This window comes from Xenopus laevis, chromosome 3L (assembly GCF_017654675.1).
Source record: "Xenopus laevis strain J_2021 chromosome 3L, Xenopus_laevis_v10.1, whole genome shotgun sequence".
Lineage (NCBI taxonomy): Eukaryota > Metazoa > Chordata > Amphibia > Anura > Pipidae > Xenopus > Xenopus laevis.
The window spans coordinates 142,516,124-142,543,465 of record NC_054375.1 but is presented as its reverse complement, the minus strand read 5'-3'; the positions used below and the strand labels follow the sequence as shown (position 1 = coordinate 142,543,465).

The window sequence follows — 27,342 nt, the reverse complement described above, 5'->3', positions numbered from 1 at the left end:
GGAACTAAGCTCTCTTAGAACCCGGGGGTGTATGCCATCAGGCCCTGGAGCCTTGTTTACATTAATTTGTATTAAAGCTTTTTGAATCATATCCTGAGTCAGCCACTGACTAGATTGAGCTGAACCATTCGTGCAGTTATAAAGTGAGCCTGTGAACCCAGACTCCTCTATTGTATACACTGAAGAAAAGAACTGATTTAACACATTTGCCTTATCTGTATCTGTTACAACCATACTGGTACCATTATTTAATGGAGCAACACTCTCAACCTGCATCTATTTACTATTAATATATTTTAAAAACTTTTTAGGGTTAGTTTTCACCTCCACCGCAATTAACTCTTCATTTATTTTCTTAGCCTTCCGGATTGCTGATTTACAACATTTATTACAGTGTTTATATTCATTAAATGCAGCTTCTGTCCCTACAGATTTGTAGTTTTTAAATGCCTTTCTCTTCTTTCCCATTAACTTCTTTACTTCTGTATTAAGCCACACAGGATGATTCTTAGAGCTTCTACGTTAAGTCCTTAAGGGAATAAATGAATAAATTGAGAACAGTAATGATTTAATATCATTTTAAAGACAACCATTTCTGTTCTGTGTTTTTAGCTGAAAACCTAATGCCCCAATCAATGCTCTGTAGGGCAGCCCTCAAGGCACTAAAATTAGCTTTTTCCATTCATGGTTTTTGTTGCCCCAGTATATTTTTGTTTTTTGCACCAGACATTAAAAGATATAACATTATGGTCACTATTACCCAGGGGTTCAATGACTTGCACATTTGCTATAAGTTCTGGGTCATTTGAGATCACTAAATCAAGAATAGCATTTGTTCTGGTTGGCTCCTCAACAACATGTACTAAAAAATTGTCGTGCAATAAGTTTATAAACTTGTTCCCATTAACTGATCTGGCAGTACCGTTGCTCCAGTCAATATCTGGGTAATTAAAATCCCCCATTATCATTACTTTACCTAAACTAGCAGCCTTTTCTATGTCAATAATGCAGTTAGTTGTGGAACAAACCCAAGGCAGCAAGTTGACTGCAGTAATCTTTATTGGGAAGCAGAGTTACACAACATGTTTCGGGCGAAGCCCTTTGTCAAGTGTGTGACAAAGGGCTTCGCCCGAAACATGTTGTGTAACTCTGCTTCCCAATAAAGATCACTGCAGTCAACTTGCTGCCTTGGGTTTGTTCCACAACTAACTGCATTATTGACACATTGATTTGGGATATCGAACACAGGATAACCCGTGGAACTAAACCAACAAAGACTTTTGGTGAGCCGCACTTATTCCTTTATTAGCAGCCTTTTCTATTTGCATTAGGAACTTTGTCTCTTCCTCGTCACTTACATTAGGGGGTCTATAGCATACGCCTACAATTAATTTGCTGGATTCTTTACAATTGGTGAAGAACTCCACCCATACGACTTCTGCCCCCTCAATTTCTAACATAACCTCCTCCTTTATATGAGCTTTTAAATCCTGCCTAACATACAGACATACCCTTCCTACTTTTCTATTGCCTCTGTCCCTCCGAAACAAAGTATAGCCACTGATATTTACTGCCCAGTCATGCGACTCATTCAGCCATGTTTCGGCCACACCAATCACATTATATTTTCCCTCCAACACCAGCAGCTCCAGCTCCCCCGTTTTACCAGTCAGACTTCTTGCATTTGTAAACATACATTTAATACTGGCACCATATTGAACATATGACATGTGGTCCTCCCTATCCTTAACAGTACCCCCAGCCAAATCTCCTCCCCCATTTTCACTTTCTTTGCCCACTATCTCATCTAACCTGTCTTTCACTGAATCTTTTACTGAAATAATTTAGGCAGGTGTTGCTGACTGAATGTTTAGATCCATAACCCCGGCTGTTCCCTCTGAGATAGACAAGATTCTGACAAGAATGCAAAAGACTGATCTACAACAGTGGCTCTCAAACCTACTTCTCCTAGGCATCATGTCATGTCATAGTCATGTGCAAATACATAGTACAGGTATATCATTTGTTTTTAATCTCAAATATTTTCTAATTTCCTTTATTTTTCTAAGAGTTGATAAGAAGGCTTCAACGTGTGACTAAAAGACCAGAAAACAGGAAGCTTAGAACATCCTTTGAGAGGCACATAAAGAATATACAAAGCAGATTATAAGTACAAATGCAAGAAGTGGAGAGTGCTTATGGAAATATGTTGGGAAAAGGTAAGTTTAAGCACATATCTGATATTTCGGGATATCACAAGTAATACATTGACTTTCATAGTTAAGAAGAGAAGAGGCACAGTGAGATCTATAACTGACCCTGGTTTGATACGTCCCAACATTTGAATACTGAAAACCAGGAAAATTCAAGCCATGCCCAGTTATAGCCAGACACATACTCAGTCCAATCAAAAGTCACATTCCTTACAGGGTGTTATGTTTTCGGTAGCCGAGGATGAGTAGAGTATAACAGTGCTTTATTAGCAGACTCATGCAGCCATTACACAATAGTAAGCTTTCACTTTCACTTTTAAACCATATAGAATGTACAGTTTAACTCTTGTGCACAGTGCCACCTGCAGGCATCTTGCAAAAACACCACATATTTCCCCTATAGTAGGAAAGCATTTGGACAAATGTAATAAACAACATCAATGAAACAGTATGCAATCAGTAAGCAATATTATGCATTCTTCACATCACAAAGTCCTTGGTCCATGTATCTAATTCTCTCAGTACGCCTAATAGGTACACTTTCTTCAGGCCATTTGCAGTTGGCAACAGGAGTAGGAAAATGTCCTTCATCAAATAGAGCTTTTTCAAAGTCATATCTAGCAGGTGCAATATGACTTGCATTCCATATGTGTCCATCAGATAGTTCATATGTGTATGGTCCTCGCTGGCTTCTCACTCACAAGTGGTGTAGTACATTTAGATTGTCCTTGTTTCAGTAGTCCTGGTTTCTTAATTCTGACAAAAGATCCAGGCTGAAAGTGCACTTTTCTTGCACCATGTTTTCTGTCAGTATAAGCCTTACATTTGGCTTGTTGATGTTTCACAATGTCAGCAGTAGATGATTTTGTAGGCACAATATTTTGTGGAAGTTTGATGTCTGCAACATGTAACTTGCGTGCACATCTGTCTGCCATGTAATAATTCAGCTGGAGATGATTGGGTTGTTGCATGGCGCGTTGCTCTGTAGTTATGTAGGAACTCTGTTGTAAATACTTTCCAAGATTTCCCAGTAAGATTTGCTGTCTGTAGTGTTTCTTTCAGACTTCTGTTGAATCGCTCGATTTCTCCATTTGCTTGTGGATAATACACTGAAGATTTCCTATGCACAATATTCCTCTCTCTCAGAAAGGATTCAAACTCATATGAGACAAACTGTGGTCCGTTGTCTGATATTAACTCCTTTGGATTACCTTCTCTGCTGAAGACTGTAGACAGAAATGTTATTACTGTAGTTGATGTTATATGAGAAACAAATGCAATTTCAGGCCATTTACTGTAATAGTCTATCAAGGTTATAGCAAATCTACAGTCTATAGGAGCATCTGTAAGGACCGCCAATATCAATAGCAAGTTTTTCCCATGCTGAATGAGGAAATGGTACTGGCTGAAGTGGTGGTGTATGTGTGATAGCTGTTTTGTCATGATTCTGACACGTAACACAAGAATGAATGGCAGTTACCACATCAGCATCCATTGCTGGCCACCAGTGTAGTTCTCGTAGTCTATGTTTTGTACGTACAATTCCTTCATGACTCTCATGTGCAAGTTGTACGAGCTTTTCTCTAAAGGTCTCTGGTACCAGTAAACGGTGAGCTCCATGGACAACATAGCCATCTACTAAGGACAGTTTGTGTCTAATCCTGTAGTAAGGTTGAAGACCAGGACTGAGTTTCTTCTCAGCATTCGGCCATTTGCTTTGTAAGATATCCCGTAGTTTTACTTGAATTGGACACGTGAGACAAGCTTGCTTAACATCAGCAGCTGTAACTGTAGATGATAGTAAATCAGTCAATGCTACAACTTCTATGTCCTCATCCAGTGTATCATAAGCTGCAGGTAAAGGTAAACGTGACAAACAATCAGCAGTAACATTTTTCAAACCTGGTTTGTATTGCATTTTGTAGTTGAAATTCAGTAGCCTTGCTGACCATCTAGCTATACACATTCCAGCTCTTCCTAGCCCCTTTGTTGTAATCAGTGTAGCTAAAGGGCTATGATCAGTCCATTAGGTAAATTCTCTACTTGTGAATAAGGTAAATTCTCACAGGTATACATAGGTAGGTTCTCCATTTTTCTGTTGCCCAAACACCACGCCATAGTCTGAAGCATCTGTAGTAACCATAGTGGGTAGTGCAGGATCAAATAAAGCTAGCGCTGGACTGCTCACAATTAGCTGTTTCACTATTTCAAAGCTATGACGACCACACCAAACTTAGTTCCACGTAGTAGTGCTCTAAGTGGCTCCACAACTGAAGCATAGTTGGGAATAAACTTAGAATACCATGAAGTAAGACCTAAGAAAACTTATAAGGTCTGGAAATCAGATGGAGTAGGTGCCTGTGTAACAGCGTTGACATGGTCAGGGTCAGGCAGTAATCCATTTTGTGAGATAATATTACCCAGAAATGACAGCTGAGTTTGTCTGAAGTAGCATTTGGAAAGGTTCAGTTTCAGTCCTGCAGAATCAATGCATTTCAGAACCTTTTCTAGGTACTTGTCATGTAGATCCATAGTTGGAGCGTAGACAATTATATCATCCAAGTAGTATTCTACACCAGGTTTGCCATGGAGTATAGAAGAAATCAGTCTTTGAAAACAACCTGGTGCTGAAGTCAGTCCATAAGGTACACGCTTGAACCGAAACAAACCATCATGGGTGATAAATGCAGTGAGGTCTCTGCTTTCCTCATTCAGTAATACTTGATGATAAGCACTCTGAAGATCCAGAGTGGAAAAGAATTTTGCTCCTCGGAGTTCTGAAAATATTTACTCTATGTGTGGCAAGGGATGATTATCCAAAACAACTGCTTTATTAGGTTCACAGAGATCAACACATAATCGAATACCTCCAGTTTTTTTCTTTGTTACAACAATTGGTGAAACCCATTCAGAGGATTCTGATTTTTCAATCACATCTTGCTCTACCAGTTTCTTTAGTTCCTGTGAGACAGTCTCCCTTATAGAGTAGGGCAATCGCCTCAATATCTGGCATATTGGTTTTACATCTGGTCTCAACTTAGCTTTGTGTACAAAGTTCTTTGCACAGTCCAGTGAAGTGTTGTTTTGTGGTGAAATTTTAGACACTGGCTGTGTGGCAGGCACTGGTGCCGTAGTAATGAGACCATCAACTAATTGTAGGTTTAATGCAGCAAAGAGATCCCTTCCAAGTATAGCAGTACCCTTATTCACAATGTAAAAGTCACATTTTGCAGTATTTGATTCAAATTGTACAGTCACTGGCAAGTAACCAAGCACAGGGATTGGATCCTTTAAGTAACTGACCAGTTTCAGGGCAGGTGCAACAAGCGGATCTTTTGCAAAGTATTTCAAGAAAATATCCTTTGGTAGTATAGAAACAGCTGAACCTGTATCAAGCACCAGGTTAATGGAGTGTCCCTTGTCAGCAGAAGCAGTACTGACACTGACAGTGCATATAAACTTGTCTGGAATAAATGTACCAGCTTTAACCACACTTAATACTGTGACATTTGTAGTAGTGACTTCATGAATATCTTTAGCAGAACTACGGCAGATCTTAACAAAATATCCTACCTTTGTGCATCTGCGGCATCGTATAGCCTTTGCAGGACATGTAACATGATTTGTATTGTGTTGTGTTGAACCACAGCAAAAGCAGTATTTTCTATTTGTATTTGCTGCACGGTTTTCCAGTGTAGGTGAATCCCTTTCCTAAGCACTGTATTTTGCCTGTGACTGTGCATTATTAGGCCACAGTGCTGAATTCACAGTCTGTACATTCCCAGCAGTTCCCTGACTGAGAGTTTTAGCCTCTGCCACTGCTGTTTCAATTTGGCTAGCAACTGTAATAGCCTTTGCAAGGGTTAAATCCTGCTCTAGGAGCAGTCTAATGCGAGGTGAGTTTGTTTTTTCCATTATTTGGTCTCGTAGCATTTCATCTGTTAGAGTCCCAAACTCACAACCAGCTCTCTCAAAGCTGCTACAAATTGTTCTGTGGATTCGCCATTACGTTGTCCACGTTGGCGGATTTTATATCTTTCAACAACCACATTTACTCTTGGCACAAAAAAGTTCTTTATAGCAGTAAGAGCAGTTTCATAAGTATCATCAGGTAATGGTAATGTATAAAATATACGCTGTCCCTCTGCTCGCAGACAGTGAATAACTAAAGCACGCTTTCTAGCAGCAGAAATCTCCCCTTGGTCAGCTGCAATGATGTAATTTTCAAACATATGAATCCAAGCAGTAAAGTGTATGCTAGGCTCACCAGGATTTGGGAGAAAAGGTGCAGGCTGCTGCAGAGGTAGAAGAGCCATCCTTGTCGCCATTTGCTATGTTTTGGGAAGCCGAGGATGAGTATAACAGTGCTTTATTAGCAGACTCATGCAGCCATTACACAACAGTAAGCTTTCACTTTCACTTTTGAACCATTTAGAATGTACAGTGTCACTCTTGTGCACAGTGCCGCCTGCAGGCACCTTGCACAAACACCACACAGGGGTGACAATTTAGGTCTGTCTCTAGTAAATCGGTGGAAGGCTCCCAGACCGGCACACTTTCCTACCTCTTGAAGCACCAGTCCCCAGGTCAGTGCAGATGCACGCTTCAGCATTTGTCATGAAATTATCACCCAAGTGTGTGTATCACAAAATTCTAAATGTGTGCCCTGTGACACACCGGGGGTGTATTATAATGCTATTGCATCACCATTTGGTGCCAAATTTGAAAATAAAGTGTTCATTGTCACTTCTTTCACTTCCTAAGATGGCTCTGTTCTTATGAAGTCCTGCCTAAGCCTTTGTTCTTGCTTGCTATCCTGGTTTTGACTTTGTGCCTATAACCTGACTCTGATTCTCCCTTGCCTGCCCTGACTTCTTGCCTGCCCCGACTTCTTGCCTGCCCAAACTACGATTGTGTTCAGGTTATCTCTGTCATTCCAAAGTAGAAAGTTCTGTGGCCCCGAAAAGCTTTCCTGTTCACTTAAGTGTGTGCTCTTTCCATAAGTCTCCAGTGTTCCTAATACATAGATCATAAATCATAGTAACCTTTACATTCCCAGTTGTTTCCTAACTGCAAGCATCAGGTCCTTTACCTACATGAAAGGATAAAACAATTTTGTTCTGTGTCTGAGAGAGATGCTTCACTCGGGCTGAGCATGAATTCTGGCAATGAGCTAAAAACACTGATTTCGAATAGGTCAGTTTTCGATCTAATAGGTCCTTATTCGAATTGTTCGAATTAGAAATCGAAGTTTTTCCCAAAAAAAACTTAAATTTTTCAAAGTCTACCAATTGACTCCAAATAGGTTCTAGGAGGTCCCCGATAGGCTAAAACAGCAATTCGGCAGGTTTTAGATGGCGAATGGTCGAAGAAATCAAATTTTTAAAGATACGGTACATGATAAAATTCGATATTCAAATTTTCTATTTTTTTTCAAATTCAAATCGAATTTGGACTAATCCCTTGTCGAAGGCACAAAAAAATAGCTTGAAATTCCAATGTTTTTCATTCAAAAATTCACCTCGACCTTTGCTAAATCTGCCCTGTAATGTCTCAGTAGGAACAAAAGATTTGCCCACTATAAAAAGCAACTTAAGTAATGAATATAGAGACATATTTGCAGTCCAGAGACCCCCCCCCCCCCCGAAAAAAATGCATCTGTTTGGGTAAACCCAAATTTGCCAACTGAATTCATTTCTTCCGACAAGAGTTAAATATATGAATGCCAGGCTGCATCATTTGGGAAAATGTTGTAAATAACCTTGTTCCAATTACTTTCATGTGAGTTTTAAAGGCATGAGCTAACAAGGCAAAGAGATCGGTGCTGGAGTTGCCACTGGGATCGCTGTTGTGCTCTGACTGTGAGACTGACGTAAAAGAAAACTACTTCTCTCTCTCTTTCTTAGTTCCTTCATCTCGTAAGAGGAAATGCTCATCAAGGAGTCTGGTATTCATCCTAATGGGTCTAACCATCACTATGTTCCTTCTCTTAATCGTCATGGCTGCCTTTCTTTTTGTCATGTGTGAGTATAACCCTGTGTCATGTAATGACAACATGGAAAAACATGTTTTTTTCAAAACTCATCATCTCCAGCAGACTGAAATCCGTTTTTCAAAAGAGCAAACTGATTTTTTTACAGTTACATAGCTAAATCGGGTTGATAAAAGACAAAGTCCATCAAGTTCAACCCCTCCAAATGAAAACCCAGCATTCATACACACACCCTTCCTACTTTCACATACATTATATATATACCCATATCTATACTAACTATAGAGCTTAGTATCACAATAGCTTTTGATATTATGTCTGTCCAAGAAATCACCCAAGCCACTCTTATAGCCTAGCTCAGAACTCAGAAGAGCATCCTAAGCAATTAGCATCCATTTATTGGCTGATTTTCGTCCCCCTTTATATAGATTCACATATGATGAAGAGATTGAGCTTCTTTCCCTCTTCAAAGCACTGGTAAGGTGCTACTGCTACAGTCCCTGCCCGTATTTACCATTTGAGGGCCTGTTCCACGGGTGGCAACTTTAGGGGGTGGCTGTCAAGTGCCTATATGCTAATAAAAAATTCAGCAAAAACAAATCTGCTTTTACACTGCCACATGATACCTCTTCATTAAATCCAGTGGCGGAGGTGGGGGAATGAGGAGTACTGGGTAGCTTATGGGCCTAGAGCGGTACCGGACCAAATTACATCCCTGCTGCGATTGTGCTAAAACAAAAGCCGCTATCTACTGCCTTTACCTTTTTCAAGGGACCATGTCCCTGATGTCTCTGAGGTTGCTGGTCTTCCTAGGGCCCAAAGCTTGATCCTGGGCCTTACACTCAAAGCTCCCCACACATATATCCCTGGTTCTAGGTGGAAACTACAGAGGAAGAGCCATGTTCAGAGTTCTTCATCTGTGTAAGTGATTTAATGATATATTTCTGCTTTCAGATTTTCATACATTTGAGGGGAGGAACACCATTGTGCAGAGCATCTCACAGATGATACAAAACGGTAAATAATATTGGGCTGAAAGGGATGGGACAGTATCTATTCCACGGTCACCAGAAGCTGAACCTCTCAGGTGTCCCTTGTGGTAGAGAACTGGCTACCATTGTAGATGTTGGCATGGATACAATGTCCTATTTCACTGAGCTCCCACAAATATGCCATTGTGGTGGTAATTTTAAATGACATAGCCTTCAGTAAATCATCACAAAGCCAAACTCATTCCCTTGGGCCACGTGCCTGTATCAGATGCAACAGTGAAGTCTACCTTGACCCTGTCTTCAGTTTCAGATAAATCCTACTGTGGTTCTCGCTGGAAGAAATTTGATGGAAGCTGCTATTACTTTGAAGTAAATCAAATGACCTGGATAGAGGCTCGTCTCTCTTGTGACAGGAGGGATAGTGACCTGGTCATTATCAACAGCGACATGGAGCAGGTAAGGCTCTTACTGCCTGAATGACAAGCACTGCTGGCTTCATCTGCTATGGGTAGGCCTTTCTGACCAATAACTATAGCTTAACATCATCTGGGGGTTGACATTTCTGTAATATATACACTTCACTATATACTGTTGTAGGGATGTGAAGATTTAGACACCCTTATTGACAGGCACATCCCTAGTAATATGGACGCCTAAGTTGGTCCTGATGGGGAACTTGTGCTTATGTAACCCCTGTTGTTCTCACAGTGTACACCAGATGGCACTGTGCAGTAGTATAAAGGTCTTGGGAACCATGAGGTCTGGGTCCATTACTTTAACTAAACCAAGCAGGCTGGAAGGGAATGGGTAGTGTGAGCCTAGGAGCATTGGCTCTAGTAAATAGATAGCAGTACTCTGTCATAGATCACTTTAGGAGTGATAGATAGCTTAGGTAGTTGAGCAGCTCAAAGCTCCAATGAGGAGACATTAGAGGGATTAAGATCCCAGGTACTAATAGCCCAGAAGTTGGGACAAAGTGTTGAGACTAGGGATGATAGGAATTCCCATAGATGCCAACTAAAGAGATCCTGAAAGCTGGTTGTACCTTTCACTTTACTGCTACCTCTCCTGACATGAACCCTTGCCTGTAGAGATCCAGCCCAATGCATGGTGCTGTGAGTATTTGCTTCCTTTATGCTATCTAATTGTTCTGAATACTCCTTTGTGGATCTGTGCTATGTTGAATAAATACAGTTCATTGGTTAATCAGTAAAGAACTACTGGAGCCCTTTATTTGTGCGATTGCACCTGGTTACAGTTGCACTACACCCTGCCTTACCCCTGAGAGAGGGCCTCATTTGTGGTATTACCCCACACTGAAAGTAGCTAAAACTGACCACAGTAAAGTCAGTTTACTATAGCACTTCATTGTATATATAGATAGTTCTCAGAATCAGATAAGGAACCAGAGGCTCAAAAGAGGTACTGAACCCATAGTTCATTGGACTATAATGTGCCCTTTGACTTTTTGCCTTTATTCACTCTTCTTACTCCTTTATTATCCACATTTCCTTTGCTCCACTTAGTTTTCCTTTATTCACTCTTCTTACTCCTTTATTATCCACATTTCCTTTGCTCCACTTAGTTTTCCTTTAGCAGTGAAGGAATTCTGATCCTTGCCTCTTATGTGTCATGATTATAGCCATACATGGGATTTATTTATCACTGTGAACGCGGGTTGAATTTCACCCAGAAAATGTTCACTTAAAGGAGAACAAAAGCTTAACATACAATTAGGCTACGAATGCTAATCATAAGCAGCTGATCAGAAAATTTATGAAAAATAAAAGCGTAACTTTCAGGATTAATTATGCGACAAAACTGAGACCACTGGAAATAAAAAAATACTCCAGCTAAAACCTGTTGAAATCATGTAAACGTCAATGGCACATGTCCCTTTTACAACTGGAAGATCTTTCTTTGATTTGTGGTTTTAGAGGTTTTAAAGGTTTTGGGGAATTTTTGACTCTGGCTTTTGTGCAACAATACGACAAAGTGGCAATTTTGATACAATAACCCCATCAGCTCCTCATAGATTTGGGGGTCTGAAATTAGCACAGAAAGGAGGTTTTATAGCCCCAGCCAGATCAAAGTCTCCTTTATGGGATATTTACATAATTTCATATCTAAATAATTTTCAGTGCTCAGCAATGAGGCCGGCATCCATTTGATTAAACTATTATAAAGGTTTAATTATGCAGCTCTCAGAACTCTGTCTCTCTACATGCTGGCATTGTGTTGGAGTCAGTTTTTTTGAAAGGCAGTTAGGTTTCTTCACTCTTTCACTAGCAGAAGAATTGGAGCGAGTGTTTTTGAACATTTTGTGCTCTTCCACTTTAAGGGCATCTCCTGGGAGTCTTTTAGTTTATCTTGTACAGGTCAAAAAGCCAAGCAATACAATATCATTTTTCCAAAGCACCACTCCAGAAATCTGAATACTTTAGATTTCAAGGATACATTTCCACTATTGCTTTACTCTAGGAAACCATACATATTTTTATATTTAACTTCATAAATATGAATGTCTAGGATCTACTGAATAGTTGGATGCCCAATATGAATAGGTTTACCAAAGTATGTGGCGTGTAGGAGACCCAACATGAAAATAGAACATATGAACTGCTGTCAATTTTAGCTCCTGCAAAATCAACATGTTTACTGCATTTTATGTGGGATAAAGCCATAGAAAATGTACACTCCCAGAAAGTCATTCATTTTTGAGAAGTGCACATTCATCTAAATCCAAATTTGGTAAATATGTCTTTCTACTCCAAACTATTTTTCTAAAGTTTGTGGTTTTGATGACATTTCTGACTACCTCAAAGTTTCCACTTTGTATCATCTAATCTCCCTCATACCATTTGGTAACAAGATAAAACATTATAAATATTATTCATCCAGCAGTGCAATTAATGGTCAAAATACCAGATAGGCTGCTCACACTGCAAATGAAAAAACTGTTTCATTTACATTGGGTATGAGGGCCTCTGGCAGCTGGATGGCTTGTTTACGTAGGAGGAATTTGTGGGGGGGGGTTGAGGGAGCAACTGGGAGGACATTCAGGAAGCAGGCGTGAAATTGACAGGAGTCTGCTGTTTGGGATCGATCCTCGGATGATCATGGATCAATTGCACAGGCATCTAGGGATGTTCCCCAGGGGCATCTGCCCAAGTAGTATGGGCTTCAATGGCGGATCTAGCCAGGGTCAGAGTGGGCCGGCGGGCCCACGGGAAAAAACCTGGTGGGCCTCGCTGGCCCAGAACTGCTCCCAGTCGGCAGCTCCTAGCCTCCTGCCTCCTTTCTGACCTCCCCTGCCCAGTCACAATTAGAAATGGCACGCACTAAGGGAAATGCAAGAAGGTAAGCACTGGCCACGGGTGTTTTAAGGAGGACAGAGAGGTATTTGCTGAGGTAGGGGCCTGTGAGGATTTGCGGCTGAGGGGGGCCATGTGGGGAGCCATGTGGCTGCGGGGCCCTGTTGTGGCTGCCCAGACTCCCCCAGTTCGATGCTGGATCAAGCTACTGCTGAATCTCTTTACACAAACTGCCACAGAGTGTATCCAATAAATTTGTGGCAGTTTGTGCCTTTGCCTGCCAGTAGAGTCCTGCAGCGGGTTACCCACAAAAACCTGCGGTACCCTGCGGGTTTCGGGTAGAGGTTCCGGGTGCGGGTACAGACGCGGTTCGGCGGTCCTGCAGGTTTGGGGGTCGCAGGTCGGTTCACGAGTCTTCTCAATAGTGATTTTACTCCTTTTTTCTGATAACGTCTACTTGCGTTGATGTCAATTCCGGTTTACAATGACAGCACTTCCTGTTTTACTCCTTTTTTCCTGATCACACCTACCTCCGATGATGTCACTTCCGGTTTACAGTAAAAGCACTTCCTGATTCTTGATGGTCAGCGGGTCTCGGGTCCGGGTTGCGGATAAGGTACTTGCGGGTCGGGTAGCAGGTCCTAGCGGGTAAGAATGCGGGTTACAGGTCCAGGTTGCGGATTGCATTTTGTGGGTATGGGTTCCAAAAAACGGACCCGCGCAGGACTCTACCTGCCAGTACATAATAGTTACATGCCTGACAAGCAAAGGTTTAAAGAAGAGACTTTGAAAACAAAAGAGAAGGAAAGTTTAAACAAATGTTAACACAAGTAATAATACTGTTTCCTATTGGCTAAGCATAAACTAAATTTGTTCTCCTATTCAACCTGCTGAAATTACATTGTCGTTATTGGGTTGGGGGGAAACCTTTTGGCAAACATTTTTACTTAAAAAAAAAATCCCATTGGAATTTTAAAAAGGGGTTGTTCACCCTCTAAACATCATGAGAAATAAAGACTTTTCTTCAACTGCAATCAATGTTTTAGGTACATTTTGGAATTTTTATCTCTCAATTCTTTTTTGAAAAGTTTTGCTTTACTTTTTTTTACATTTATTTGATCACGGACTTTATGACCAGAGCAAAGAGACATCTTTTATCTTCAGGACAAAGCGGGATGAACCAAAAGCCTACTAAATAACCTCAGTATGTTTGTTTTGTTCCTCTAGGAATTTATTCACAGTAAAACTGGTGACGATCTTTACTGGATTGGTCTCGAGAAGATTACAGACGTCTGGACATGGGTTGACGGAACAATCCTCAAAGCATCATCTGGGTGAGGAAATTGTCCTTAAACAGTAATAGAAGAAATACGTCCAGAAATCAAAATGTTAGATGAATTTGACATACTTGATAGGCCTATGTTACAAGTCATCCCTACATTTCTACAAAAGGAGAGCATTTGCACTGCAAAAATGTATTCCTCTCCATGGACAATTTTTCCTTTTGTTAAAGGACCACATCTGCCAGTAGAAGAAAGATTGTGTGTGAATTTTATCACTTGCACCAATGTATAAAATATAATTTCTTAGTGAAAAGTTATTTTTGCACCAAAAGAGTGCATCACCTTCAAGCATGCCTTAAAGGAAAACTAAACCCTAAAAATGAATATGGCTAGAAATGTCATATTTTATATACTGAACTTACTAAACCAGCTTAAAGGTTCAGCATCTCTATAGTATTAACGATCCAGGACTTCAAACTTGTCACAGGAGTTTCCTATCTTGGAATTTGTTAGGAGTGTCTGCCACATGCACTAGTGATGTGCAGGCCGGCCAGATACCTGCGGGTTTACCGGCGGGTTGGTCAGGTTCGGGCCGACCTCGCACCCCCATTTGACGGTATCCGGGTCGATCTCTTCCTTCTGCTCCTCCCTGCCCACCACCTTACACTGCCGGCTTCCAACTTCCAGGTTCCAGTTTTATAGCCTCGCACCTACTCACCCCCCCTTTTGTGATGTCATCAGTGGGGCAGGGTGGGATGGCGTGTGGCTATAAAAGGAAGCCGTAAGTCGGGCTCGGGCAGGCGTGGAGGGAGGGTGGGTCCAGGTTAGTGCGGGTGGGGTTGTACCTGATCCGCACATCACTAACATGCACATACTTGTTTGATTGAAGGGTCGGACTGAGCCCGGAAAAAACCCGGTGGGCCCCCGCCGGGCCAGACGTTGTTCAGCTTTTACAAAAAAAAAATTATTTCGGAGCTGTGCAGCGCCGTCTAAGCATGCCCGCAGAGCGGCACCTTCGGCGCATCACAGTAAAGGGGCAGGGGGCTGGAGGGGGCCCTGGGCCCCCCAGTCCAACCCTGTTTGATTATCATATAAGCCGATGCTACAGGGCTAATATTCAATTTTTATGCTAATTGTGCTGCTTTCCAAGCTGCCATGTACCAAAAATGTGAATTATTTACTAATCAGCCTTATATTGTGACATTTATATCATATATATTCAGTATATTGTGTGTCGGTCCAAAGCTCAGTAAGTAACAGCAGCACAGAAGATGGGGAGCTACTGGGGCATCTTTGGAGACACAGATCTTTACTGCTAAAGGACTGTGGTTGCCTTGGGCTGGTACAGACGCCTAACACATAAGGTATAACATTTCTAGCTACTTCTTTAATTAGGTTTTACTTTTCCTTTAAACATACCCTATGCACAAATTTGCAATGCAATAACTGTCTAGTATAAAATATTACATTAGGAAAGACAAATTTGTATTCTTATATATAAGACTTTTGTTTCCCATTTTATTACATTCCCCCGCCTAATGGTCTAAATAAAAAAAAAGACTCCAAGACCTTAATATGAGAGAGGAGAGAGTAAGTGCAGAACTCGGCTAGAACTTGGAGACATAGCATGAAACCAGAGAAAGGAAAACAGAAAAGGAACACCGGGAAATAAACCTTTACAGAAAGGACGATAAACATATTGCCTTCAAACACACGGGGGAAAATACAAGTATATTTTAAATAATTAACAAATGTTATGGTTCTATGCTTTTGGTGGGCCTTATTAATTCACCCCATGCCAAAGATGAGCTCATCCTGCTCAGCCTGAGAGGTTCAAGCTCCTCGAGCTTTGCATCCAATTAAACCAACAGAAACGACTTCTCCAGAAAAAGGCCAGATTCTGATCTCCAGCAGCAGGTTAACCCTAGGCAGGTACCTCGTGTGCCTAATTGATAATCCAGCCTGGGGCTGGAAAGCAAAAACTACCAAACAATGCTTCTTTATCTTCATCCACATTGCTTACCATTTTCAGGCAAAAATACCAGGAATATATATATTGACTACAGTGACTTTCATTTTTTTAAAGTTGTTTTGTTTTGTTTCTCAAGATTTTGGGGAAAAGGGGAACCAAATAATGGAGGAGGGAATGAAAAATGCACTCAGCTAACCCCCGAGGGAAAGATGAATGACGCACCATGTGACAATGCGAAATACAAGTGTCGCGCCATCTGTGAGAAAAAATGAATCTCATGAATAGAAAAAAGAATGAACATTTGGCCCAAACTTAATACCTTTGATTCCACTTTATTCCCTGGCCCCATGTTTAAGGACATAGCATAACTTCATGGATTGTGCAATGACTGTGTGTTGCAGTTATGGTCACATCAATGCACATTTTTGTTTACTATTAAGTGTACAATGTCCAGACAAAATAACTATATTAACCTGCTACTAGCAAGTTTGCAAGGGTAGAGAAAGCATAGAGCCTTGCTATATAAATAAACATTGAAGTAATATTATTAGTTGGCATTATGGTATCAGTTTAAGACTATAAATGCTTGTTTATCTCACTGCAAAGAGCAGCTGTCTGCACTGCAAAGTTCTAGCTCTTGGTGTTTTCAAGTGCTTAGCATTTGGGTGTGATGTCCTTTCAAATAATAATGCATTAGTGCTGAACTGAGCCTGAAATTAGATGGGGATTGGATGGGTGGGCATCAAACACAGTTCACCAGAAAACAAAGTGTTAGAAGATAGATGACTAGATGATCCAGGACTTCAAACTTGTCATAAGGGGTCACCATCTTGGAAAGAGTCTGTGACACTCACATGCTCAGTGGGCTCTGATTGGCTGTTGAGAAGCTAAGCTTAGGGCTCGTCACTAATTATCCAGCAGAAAATGAGGTTGCCTGTAATATAAGATGATGCTACAGGTTTGCTGATTATTAAATTCTGATGCTAATTGCACTGGTTTCTGTGCTGCCATGTAGTAATTATCTGTATTAAATACTTAGCCTTATATTGTGACATTTCTATTTTATGTGTACTGTATATTGTGAGTGACAGCAGCACAGAGCATGCACAGTGAATCAGCAGAAAAGAAGATGGGGAGCTACTGGGGCATCTTTGGAGACACAGATCTTTACTACTAATGGGCTATGGTTGCCTTGGGCTGGTACAGAAGCCCAAAACCTAATGTACAACATTTCTAGCTACTTCTTTAGTTAAGCTTTAGTTCTCCTTTAAGGGATCATCCTGTCAAGCTGACTAAGGACCTGCCATGTCTGAAATCCTCCTAAAAAAGGAAGGCCTCACCAGTGCTTCAGGTGTGGCTCAAGGGAACATTTGCCAAGTGACTGTAACTTTAAAACTTGTGCTCTGTGTGGGGCCCAGGGTCACGTGAGTAAAGAGTGTAACATGTGCATGACCTTGTGTCACTCACACCGCATATGCCCTGAGGCCTGGCACAACATCTTCAAGGCTTATCCCATGATAGAACAGGAGCTATTTCAGCTTTCAGAGTCACAGCAACAAGTGCTCACTGCTCAGGAGGAAGTGCAGGAGGGACAGGAGGAAGTGCAGGAGTAGGGAGAGAGAACAGGAACTCCCTAGGGAGGAGAACAGCACAGAGAGGAGAGAGGAAGTTGCACAGAGATGAAGGGTGGAACCAACTAGAACAATAGTAGAAGGTCAGGAGTGGCTGCAGGTAAGAAACTCCAGAAGGAAGAAAGGGAGTTTTGCATCTAAGGCACAGCTAAAGACATCCAATAGATTTGCTTTATTCTGTAGGAAAGGTTGGGGGAAGGTGATGAAAAAGGAGGAAGAAGAACGATAGGTTGGAGACAAAGGAAACAGAGAGAAAGAGGTGGGGTTTCTGAGGAGGAAAAAAAAGGGAGATGGGCAGTTGGGGGCACTCTAGACTCCCCTGTGAAACAACAGTTCCATGAAAGAGGATTCTGGGAAGAAACAGAAGGGAAAGTTGGAGGTTTTAAGCGAGGAGCAAAGTGTCTTACTTGAAGAGGATGAGGAAAACCCAAGAATATTTAGGGTTTAGGGGGAAAGATCAGGAGTAGAGGGAATATCAGCAGCTAAATCTCTGTACCCCTGCACGCAAAGTAAACAAATTGAGAAATGGACAGGCAAACTTTAATGATAATATTGAAGGTTACAGATTCATTATTTGATTTAACCTGTTTTGTTGTTGTTTCTAAGTTTTGATTATCCTGTGTTCTGCGCAATGTTTATTGTTCTGTCCTCCCTACGTGTTACCCTGGGGCAGTGTGTAGTTTGACATACAGCTAAACCTCCCCCCAATCCAATAAAGAGATTAAGCTTGGAGTCTGTAGATTTTACTGGATAAGCAAGTGGAATAGAGGTGAAACTGTAATACAAACTGCAGAAAATATAATAGGTATGCTTGCAATGAACTATATAAAAACATGCAAATAAACGTATAACTGCAGCATAAAATATATATACTGGCACAAATGTCTATGCAGCAATGTCTCTGGGGGGTGCTGGCAGCTGTGGAGGTGTTTTGGTGCAACTATTTGCTTACCAGCGATTCTATCATAAAGAGAGATGTAGAACTGTGTGCTTCTTCCAGCAGCATGGTCTGTAAAATTGAGTCCTGGCTCCCACAAGGCATTGCTCTAGGTCACATGGTGGGCGTACGGTAGCCTGATTAGTCCAAATTCTGCCATAAGCATTATGGAGGTGTAAAAATGGATATAGGAAGTGACCTTGTGCACTTACAAGTGTCCAGCGGAGGGAGCTCTGAGCAAATGGATTGTGAAATATGAAGGCATATTTGAAGGCTTATGCTGGAGACATGACATTTATTATGTTTTGATTTGTTACTTTGTTATAGTATTTTATCAATAAACAAAATTCCTCCAGATCCTCCTCAAACCAACAATCAGTAGTTCTGAACGTCTCCCTCAATTGCTAATTCTAAGTGCACCCTAGTGTCACCCTAGCTCTTCTACTTGGTGACTTGGTGTTTATTTTTTGTTCTATACTAAGGAATTTTGAGAATTTTTTTTTTTATGTTACTGGTCCTTTAAAGCGGAAGCACATAAGGTGATAGATGCTACTGAGAAAAATTATATTATAACCAAATATCCAAAAAAAAACCCTCTATTTTATATTCTTCCTAAAGTACACAAAGATCCATTAAAACTCCCTGGGAGACCTATAATTTCGGGAATAAATTCCCCAACCAGTAACCTTTCCCATTTTATTGATACCAAATTACAATCCTATGTCAGTACCCAACTTCTTATCTAAAGGACTCCACTCAGGTTTTAAATATTTTGAAGGACTTTAAATGGAACCCAGGGTGGATATTCGCCACCGTGGATGTTAAATCCCTTTACACTTGTATAAAACATCAACAAGGTATAAAGGCTGTACAATACCATTTGACACAAGAGGAAAGTATAAGTCCAAAATGCAAGGAATTCATTATAGATGGAATAGAATTTATACTTAAAAATAACTTTTTTTGGTACAATGGGGAATATTACCTCCAAATATGCGGGACCGTGATGGGAATGCGGTTCGCACCAAGTTACGCAAACTTGTTTATGGGGTACTGGAAGAAACAAATATTAGAGCCAAAATTATCAGGGGAGGGCGTAATATTGTGGAAACGATATATATAGATGACATTCTAATTGTTTGGCGTAAAGGGGAAGCAATCTTGTAAAATTTGTGAACTAACTAAATATAAATGATTTCAATTTGGAGTTCTCACTAAATTTTAGTGCTGAAAAGATAGATTTTTTGGACTTACAGATTTATTTAAAGGACGGCTCAGTACACACGTGTACCTTCTTCAAAACGGTAGACACCAATAATTATGTCCTAGCCACCAGCAACCACAATCCCCAGTGGATAAAAAAATATCCCCCAGGGCCTTATTAATTCACCCCATGCCAAAGATGAGCTCATCCTGCTCAGCCTGAGAGGCTCAAGCTCCTCGAGTTTTGCATCCAATTAAACCAACAGAAACGACATCTCCAGAAAAAGGCCAGATTCAGATCTCCAGCAGCAGGTTAACCCTAGGCAGGTACCTCGTGTGCCTAATTGATAATCCAGCCCGGGGCTGGAAAGCAAAAATCACCAAACAATGCTTCTTTATCTTCATCCACATTGCTTACCATTTTCAGGCAAAAATACCAGGATTATATATATTGACTACACTGACTTTCATTTTTTTAAAGTTGTTTTGTTTTGTTTCTCAAAGATTTTGGGGAAAAGGGGAACCAAATAATGGAGGAGGGAATGAAAAATGCACTCACCTAACCCCTGAGGGAAAGATGAATGACGCACCATGTGACAATGCGAAAATCAAGTGTCGCGCCATCTGTGAGAAAAAATGAATCTCATGAATAGAAAAAAGAATGAACATTTGGCCCAAACTTAATACCTTTGATTCCACTTTATTCCCTGGTCCCATGTTTAAGGACATAGCATAACTTCATGGATTGTGCAATGACTGTGTGTTCCAGTTATGGTCAATGCACATTTTTGTTTACTATTAAGTGTACAATGTCCAGACAAAATAACTATATTAACCTGCTACTAGCAAGTTTGCAAGGGTAGAGAAAGCATAGAGCCTTGCTATATAAATAAACATTGAAGTAATATTATTAGTTGGCATTATGGTATCAGTTTAAGACTATAAATGCTTGTTTATCTCACTGCAAAGAGCAGCTGTCTGCACTGCAAAGTTATAGCTCTTGGTGTTTTCAAGTGCTTAGCATTTGGGTGTGATGTCATTTCAAATAATAATGCATTAGTGCTGAACTGAGCCTGAAATTAGATGGGGATTGGATGGGTGGGCATCAAACACAGTTCACCAGAAAACAAAGTGTTAGAAGATAGATGACTAGATCTTAGAGGAGAACTAAAACCCTAAAAATGAATACTGAACTTATTGCACGAGGCTAAAGTTTCAGCTTGTCAATAGCAGCAATGATCCAGGACTTCAAACTTGTCACAGGGGGTCACCATCTTGGAAAGTGTCTGTGACACTCACATGCTCAGTGGGCTCTGATTGGCTGTTGAGAAGCTAAGCTTAGGGCTCGTCACTAATTATCCAGCAGAAAATGAGCTTCCCCTGTAATATAAGCTGATGCTACAGGACTGATTATTAAATTCTGATGCTAATTGCACTGGTTTCTGTGCTGCCATGTTGTAATTATCTGTATTAAATACTTAGCCTTATATTGTGACATTTCTATTTTATGTGTACTGTATATTGTGTGTGACAGCAGCACAGAGCATGCACAGTGAATCAGCAGAAAAGAAGATGGGGAGCTACTGGGGCATCTTTGGAGACACAGATCTTTACTACTAATGGGCTATGGTTGCCTTGGGCTGGTACAGAAGCCCAAAACCTAATGTACAACATTTCTAGCTACTTCTTTAGTTAAGCTTTAGTTCTCCTTTAAGGGATCATCCTGTCAAGCTGACTAAGGACCTGCCATGTCTGAAATCCTCCTAAAAAAGGAAGGCCTCACCAGTGCTTCAGGTGTGGCTCAAGGGAACATTTGCCAAGTGACTGTAACTTTAAAACTTGTGCTCTGTGTGGGGCCCAGGGTCACGTGAGTAAAGAGTGTAACATGTGCATGACCTTGTGTCACTCACACCGCATATGCCCTGAGGCCTGGCACAACATCTTCAAGGCTTATCCCATGATAGAACAGGAGCTATTTCAGCTTTCAGAGTCACAGCAGCAATTGCTCACTGCTCAGGAGGAAGTGCAGGAGGGACAGGAGGAAGTGCAGGAGTAGGGAGAGAGAACAGGAAATCCCTAGGGAGGAACAGCACAGAGAGGAGAGAGGAAGTTGCACAGAGATGAAGGGTGGAACCAACGAAAACAATAGTAGAAGGGCAGGAGTGGCTGCAGGTAAGAAACTCCAGAAGGAAGAAATGGAGTTTTGCATCTAAGGCACAGCTAAAGACATCCAATAGATTTGCTTTATTCTGTAGGAAAGGTTGGGGGAAGGTGATGAAAAAGGAGGAAGAAGAACGATAGGTTGGAGAGAAAGGAAACAGAGAGAAAGAGGTGGGGGAAAAGAGGAGGAAAAAAAGGGAGATGGACAGTTGGGGGCACGCTAGACTCCCCCGTGAAACAACAGTTCCATGAAAGAGGATTCTGGGAAGAAACAGAAGGGAAAGTTGGAGGTTTTAAGCGAGGGGCAAAGTGTCTTACTTGAAGAGGATGAGGAAAACCCAAGAATATTTAGGGTTTAGGGGGAAAGATCAGGAGTAGAGGGGATATCAGCAGCTAAATCTCTGTACCCCTGCACGCAAAGTAAACAAATTGAGAAATGGACAGGCAAACTTTAATGATAATATTGAAGGTTACAGATTAATTATTTGATTTAACCTGTTTTGTTGTTGTTTCTAAGTTTTGATTATCCTGTGTTCTGCGCAATGTTTATTGTTCTGTCCTCTCTACGTGTTACCCTGGGGCAGTGTGTAGTTTGACATACAGCTAAACCTCCCCACAATCCAATAAAGAGATTAAGCTTGGAGTCTGTAGATTTTACTGGATAAGCAAGTGGAATAGAGGTGAAACTGTAATACAAACAGCAGAAATATAATAAGTATGCTTGCAATGAACTATATAAAAACATGCAAATAAATGTATAACTGCAGCATAAAATATATATACTGGCACAGGTGTTTTGGTGCAACTATTTGCTTACCAGCGATTCTATCATAAAGAGAGATGTAGAACTGTGTGCTTCTTCCAGCAGCATGGTCTGTCAAATGGAGTCCTGGCTCCCACAAGGCATTGCTCTAGGTCACATGGTGGGCGTACGGTAGCCTGATTAGTCCAAATTCTGCCATAAGCCTTACGGAGGTGTAAAAATGGATATAGGAAGTGACCTTGTGCACTTACAAGTGTCCAGCGGAGGGAGCTCCGAGCAAATGGATTGTGAAATATGAAGGCATATTTGAAGGCTTATGCTGGAGACATGACATTTATTATGTTTTGATTTGTTACTTTGTTATAGTATTTTATCAATAAACAAAATTCCTCCAGATCCTCCTCAAACCAACAATCAGTAGTTCTGAACGTCTCCCTCAATTGCTAATTCTAAGTGCACCCTAGTGTCACCCTAGATCTTCTACTTGGTGACTTGGTGTTATTTTTTGTTCTATCCTAACAAATTTTGAGAGAAAAATTTTGATGTTACTGGTCCTTTAAAGCGGAAGCACATAAGGTGATAGATGCTACTGAGAAAAATTATATTATAACCAAATATCCAAAAACCCTTCTATTTTATATTCTTCCTAAAGTACACAAAGATCCATTAAAGGGGACCCGTCACCCAAAAAAATTATTCAAAATCCTATTTTATCACATTAGTCAAGCAAAATGAACTTTAATTACACTATATAAATTATTTGAATCTTGTTTCCTTCAGTCTGGGAATTCATAATTATAACAAGCAGGCAGCAGCCATTTTGTGGACACTGTTATTAAGACAAGCCTTGTATCATCTCAGAATCTTGTTTGTGCACCAGAATGGGGGACCCGATGTCCACCCCCATGCACTGGCTACACAATTAAATGGTGAAGAGAATGGGGGAATGTGGGGAGAGCAGTGACATCTAGGAAGTGCTGAATGGAAAGTGAAAGTAATTGTCTGCCCCGCCTCTATGCCCATGGCATAGAGCAGGGGCAGGCAATATTTGATTGACAGCTGAAATTTTTAAATGAGTTTTCAACAGCTATGAATGCTTTAATAAAAAAATGAAATTGGATTTCATGTTTAATTTGAAAAGGACTTTTATTATACAGATTTTTGTGTCTGGGTGACAGGTCCACTTTAAAACTCACTGGGAGACCTTTCATTTTGGGAATAAATTCCCCAACCAGTAACCTTTCCCATTTTATTGATACCAAATTACAATCCTATGTCAGTACCCAACTTCTTATCTAAAGGACTCCACTCAGGTTTTGAATATTTTGAAGGACTTTAAATGGAACCCAGGGTGGATATTCGCCACCGTGGATGTTAAATCCCTTTACACTTGTATAAAACATCAACAAGGTATAAAGGCTGTACAATACCATTTGACACAAGAGGAAAGTATAAGTCCAAAATGCAAGGAATTCATTATAGATAATAGAATTTATACTTAAAAATAACTTTTTTTGGTGGAATATTACCTCCAAATATGCGGGACCGTGATGGGAATGCGGTTCGCACCAAGTTACGCAAAACTTGTTTATGGGGTACTAGAAGAAACAATTATTAGAGCCAAAATTATCAGGGGAGGGCTTAATAATGTGGAAACGATATATATAGATGACATTCTAATTGTTTGGCGTAAAGGGGAAGCAATCTTGTAAAATTTGTGAACTCACTAAATATAAATGATTTCAATTTGGAGTTCTCACTAAATTTTAGTGCTGAAAAGATAGATTTTTTGGACTTACAGATTTATTTAAAGGACGGCTCAGTACACACGTGTACCTTCTTCAAAACGGTAGACACCAATAATTATGTCCTAGCCACCAGCAACCACAATCCCCAGTGGATAAAAAAATATCCCCCAGGGACAATTTAGAAGAATGAGGAGGAATTGCAGTGACCTGGAGAACTATGACAAACAATCCAGGACCCTTACAGAAAGGTTAAGGGATAGATTATATAAAGAAAAAGACATAGTAAAAGCTTATAAAAAAATTAGACAAGGGGATAGGGATGAAATGTTAAAATATAATGAAGAGAAACAAACCTACAGCAAAATGAAAGAGGAAGAGAATTTAAGTGTGTGTTTTATGACACAATATAATCCGAAAGCAATAGCAATAAAGAAAATAGTTGAAAAACATTGGCATGTTCTGAGTTTGGACAAAGAACTGGAAACAATACCCAAGAAACCAAAAGTTATCTTTCAAAAAGCCCCTAACTGAAGACAAAAATTGGTTCACACCTGTAGTAACAGAGTGGACAAGAAAAGAGGAAAGGATGTATAGAAGGGATTTTTCCCGTGTTGCCTTTGTAAATCTTGTAAATTTGGCACAAAAACGAAGAATTTCAAAAGTCATACAACTGGAGAACAATTTGAGATTCAGGACCTTATTAGATGCGACACTACAAATGTCATTTACCTTCTGGAGTGCCCATGTGTTATATCTCAGTAATGCAAGGAAGTTAGGGCTTGGTGATCAGTTCTTAGGGTAAACTTCCTGCCATAAAGGAAATGATGCCACTTTTCACAAGCCCATATACAGGCCAGTGCCTCCGGCTCTCCTGCTGCGTATTTCTGCTCAGCTGGAGAGAGAGCTCGAGAAGCAAAAGCAACAGGGTGCTCCACTCCATGCTGAATTTGTGATAAGACTGCACCTATGGCAACAGCTGAAGCATCACAAGAGACAAATATAGGTGCCTTTGTTGAAAAATGCGAAAGGGTTGCTGCTGAAGCAATATGATGTCTCAGTGTACAGACTGCTTGGGAACATGCTGGTGTCCACTCCCAGTGCACATCTTTTTTTAAGTAAGGAACATAATGGTGTTTTGATTTCTGCATAGTCAGCTACGAAACGTAGATAATAGTTTGTGAATCCTAGAAATGAAGCGAGTTCTGCTCTGTCTTTTGGCTCAGGTAATTGATGTAATTGATTGGATTGCAATGGTTGAATTCCCAGTGATGAGAGTCTATGACCTACAAAGTCAACTTCAGTTTGTGTGAAAACACATTTTGTTTCATTCAAGGGGAGGTTATAGTCCATCAGCCTGTGAAATACCTGATCAAGGATTGTATTGTGTTCCTCCAGAGACGGTGCATGAATGAGTATGTCATCCAGATAAATGGTTACCCCAGGGATTCCTGCAAAAACAGTTACCATGATTTTTTGGAAACAGCTTGGAGCAGAACACAGCCCAAATGGCATGCGTTTGAAACGGTAAAGTCCATGATGTGTAATGAAAGCTGTCAGGTTTCTGGCCTTCCAAGAGAGGGGTATTTGTAAATAGCCTTTACGGAGGTCCAGCTTTGTGAAAAATGTAGAACCATGGCATTGGGAAATGAGGTCTTCTGTAGTGGGTAGAGGGTAACAGTCAGGTATTATTGCTTTGTTTACCTGATGTAGGTCCACACATAGCCGGATTTGCCCATCTTTTTTTTTAGTGATTACTAGGTTGGAAACCCATGGGGAAAAGTCAATTGGTTCTATAATATCCTCCTGCAACAGCTTATTCAGCTCTGTTTCTACTGCAGCACGGATAGCTAGAGGGGGCCTACGCAGAGGCTGCATCACTGGAGATACCTGGGTGTTTAACATTGGATTTTGAGAAAAATTGCATATGCGACCCAGCCCAGTAAAAACCTGGGGATATTTATTTTTCCAGATAGTGTCTACTACTATGTGTATTTCAGCATTTGTCTGATCAAGAACTTTAAATCCCAGTGCATGAAACAAATCCAGCCCCAGTAGCTTTGTACCCTTCTCTGTGACACAAAATGGAAAGCTACCTAAATGCTTCTTTTGGTGTGTAACAGGTAAGGTTACTTTGCCCAAGACTGAAATTTGGGTATTACTGTTACCTGTTAAGCAGGTTAGTGTATCTTGGAGTGGGTAATGCCGAAAATATGCATTGTATGTCGCAGCGTTTATAATAGAAACCTTTGCTCCAGTGTCCAAAAGCAGTGAAATTGCGACATTAGCAATAACACAGTGGCAGAGTTTGAAATTCTCATTATCCTTACCCACTGCATTAATCTCACTATTATCAGGTGTACAGTCATTTTGTTCTAGATTATGAACTGGTGTGTCTGGCACTGAGAGGCAGAATTTAGCAAAGTGGTTCAATTTGTTACAGCGCCTGCAGCGCTTCCCTTGTACTGGGCACAGTTTCATGCCACCTTTATGGCGGCTGCCTCCACAATTGAAGCAGTGTGCATTGGATGTACTGTCAGTCAGCTTGTGTACATGAACAGTGTATTTTGCAGGGGACTGCTAGCCGCCTCAGCTCTGCAACTAGGGTTGCCACCATTACTGAAAAAAATAACCTGCCGGTGAGGGGCGGGTACAAAAAGGAGGTGGTCCATGATACAAAAAGAGGCGGGGTTACGCAGTGTGATGCAAAATGGGGCGGAGCAACATCGCAGCGATGTCAAGAACACTGCGAAAAGGTAAGTTCTGCGCGAATTGGGGGCAGGCAGAGGGCTTTTTTTGAAACCTGTATGTTTATTGCATAATAAACAAGTTCAGAACAGTCACAAGACTTGATTGTACATAGTTAAAGCACATGGAAACATAAACAGTACGCAAACTGTTAGATGCATGGAATAGGGAAGAAAAGTAAACTAAAAAAAAATGGAAAATAAAATAAAGCAATAGAAAAGGCATCATAAAAGAAAAGAAAAATCATAAGTAGCACATGGCATATGCGGCATATTGGTTAAGGTAACAGGGTAGATAGCCTATTCTCCTTCATCCAGCTACCTCTAGAAGTAGCAATGGCAGGGGGCACAACCTCATAAGAATTATAAAGGACGCCATGGGTCCCAGAT

General features: G+C 40.7%; 2 protein-coding genes across 2 annotated transcripts in view; both read left to right on the top strand.

The window, feature by feature from the left end:
• The first annotated feature begins 2,081 nt into the window (after nt 1–2,081).
• clec4g.L (C-type lectin domain family 4 member G L homeolog) overlaps nt 2,082–27,342 on the top strand; it is a 55,310-nt gene continuing 30,049 nt past the window's right edge. The window contains exon 1 of the mRNA XM_041587134.1: nt 2,082–2,219. Coding sequence (XP_041443068.1) covers nt 2,177–2,219 — 43 coding nt within the window. The 5' untranslated portion in view covers nt 2,082–2,176. The remainder of the gene's footprint in view (nt 2,220–27,342) is intronic.
• LOC108711664 (hepatic lectin) lies at nt 8,876–16,596 on the top strand. Its single transcript, XM_018253610.2, has 4 exons — nt 8,876–9,222; nt 9,502–9,653; nt 13,739–13,845; nt 15,903–16,596. Exons 1-4 carry the CDS (start codon nt 9,210–9,212, stop codon nt 16,036–16,038), a joined length of 408 nt encoding a protein of 135 aa, XP_018109099.2. The 5' UTR covers nt 8,876–9,209; the 3' UTR covers nt 16,039–16,596.

What these genes read in the sequence shown, in the direction of transcription:
- LOC108711664 (XM_018253610.2), top strand. An exon ending in TCAACAGCGACATGGAGCAG is followed by an intron (nt 9,654 to 13,738) that starts GTAAGGCTCTTA and finishes TTGTTCCTCTAG; the next exon opens with GAATTTATTCACAGTAAAAC. An exon ending in ATCCTCAAAGCATCATCTGG is followed by an intron (nt 13,846 to 15,902) that starts GTGAGGAAATTG and finishes TTGTTTCTCAAG; the next exon opens with ATTTTGGGGAAAAGGGGAAC.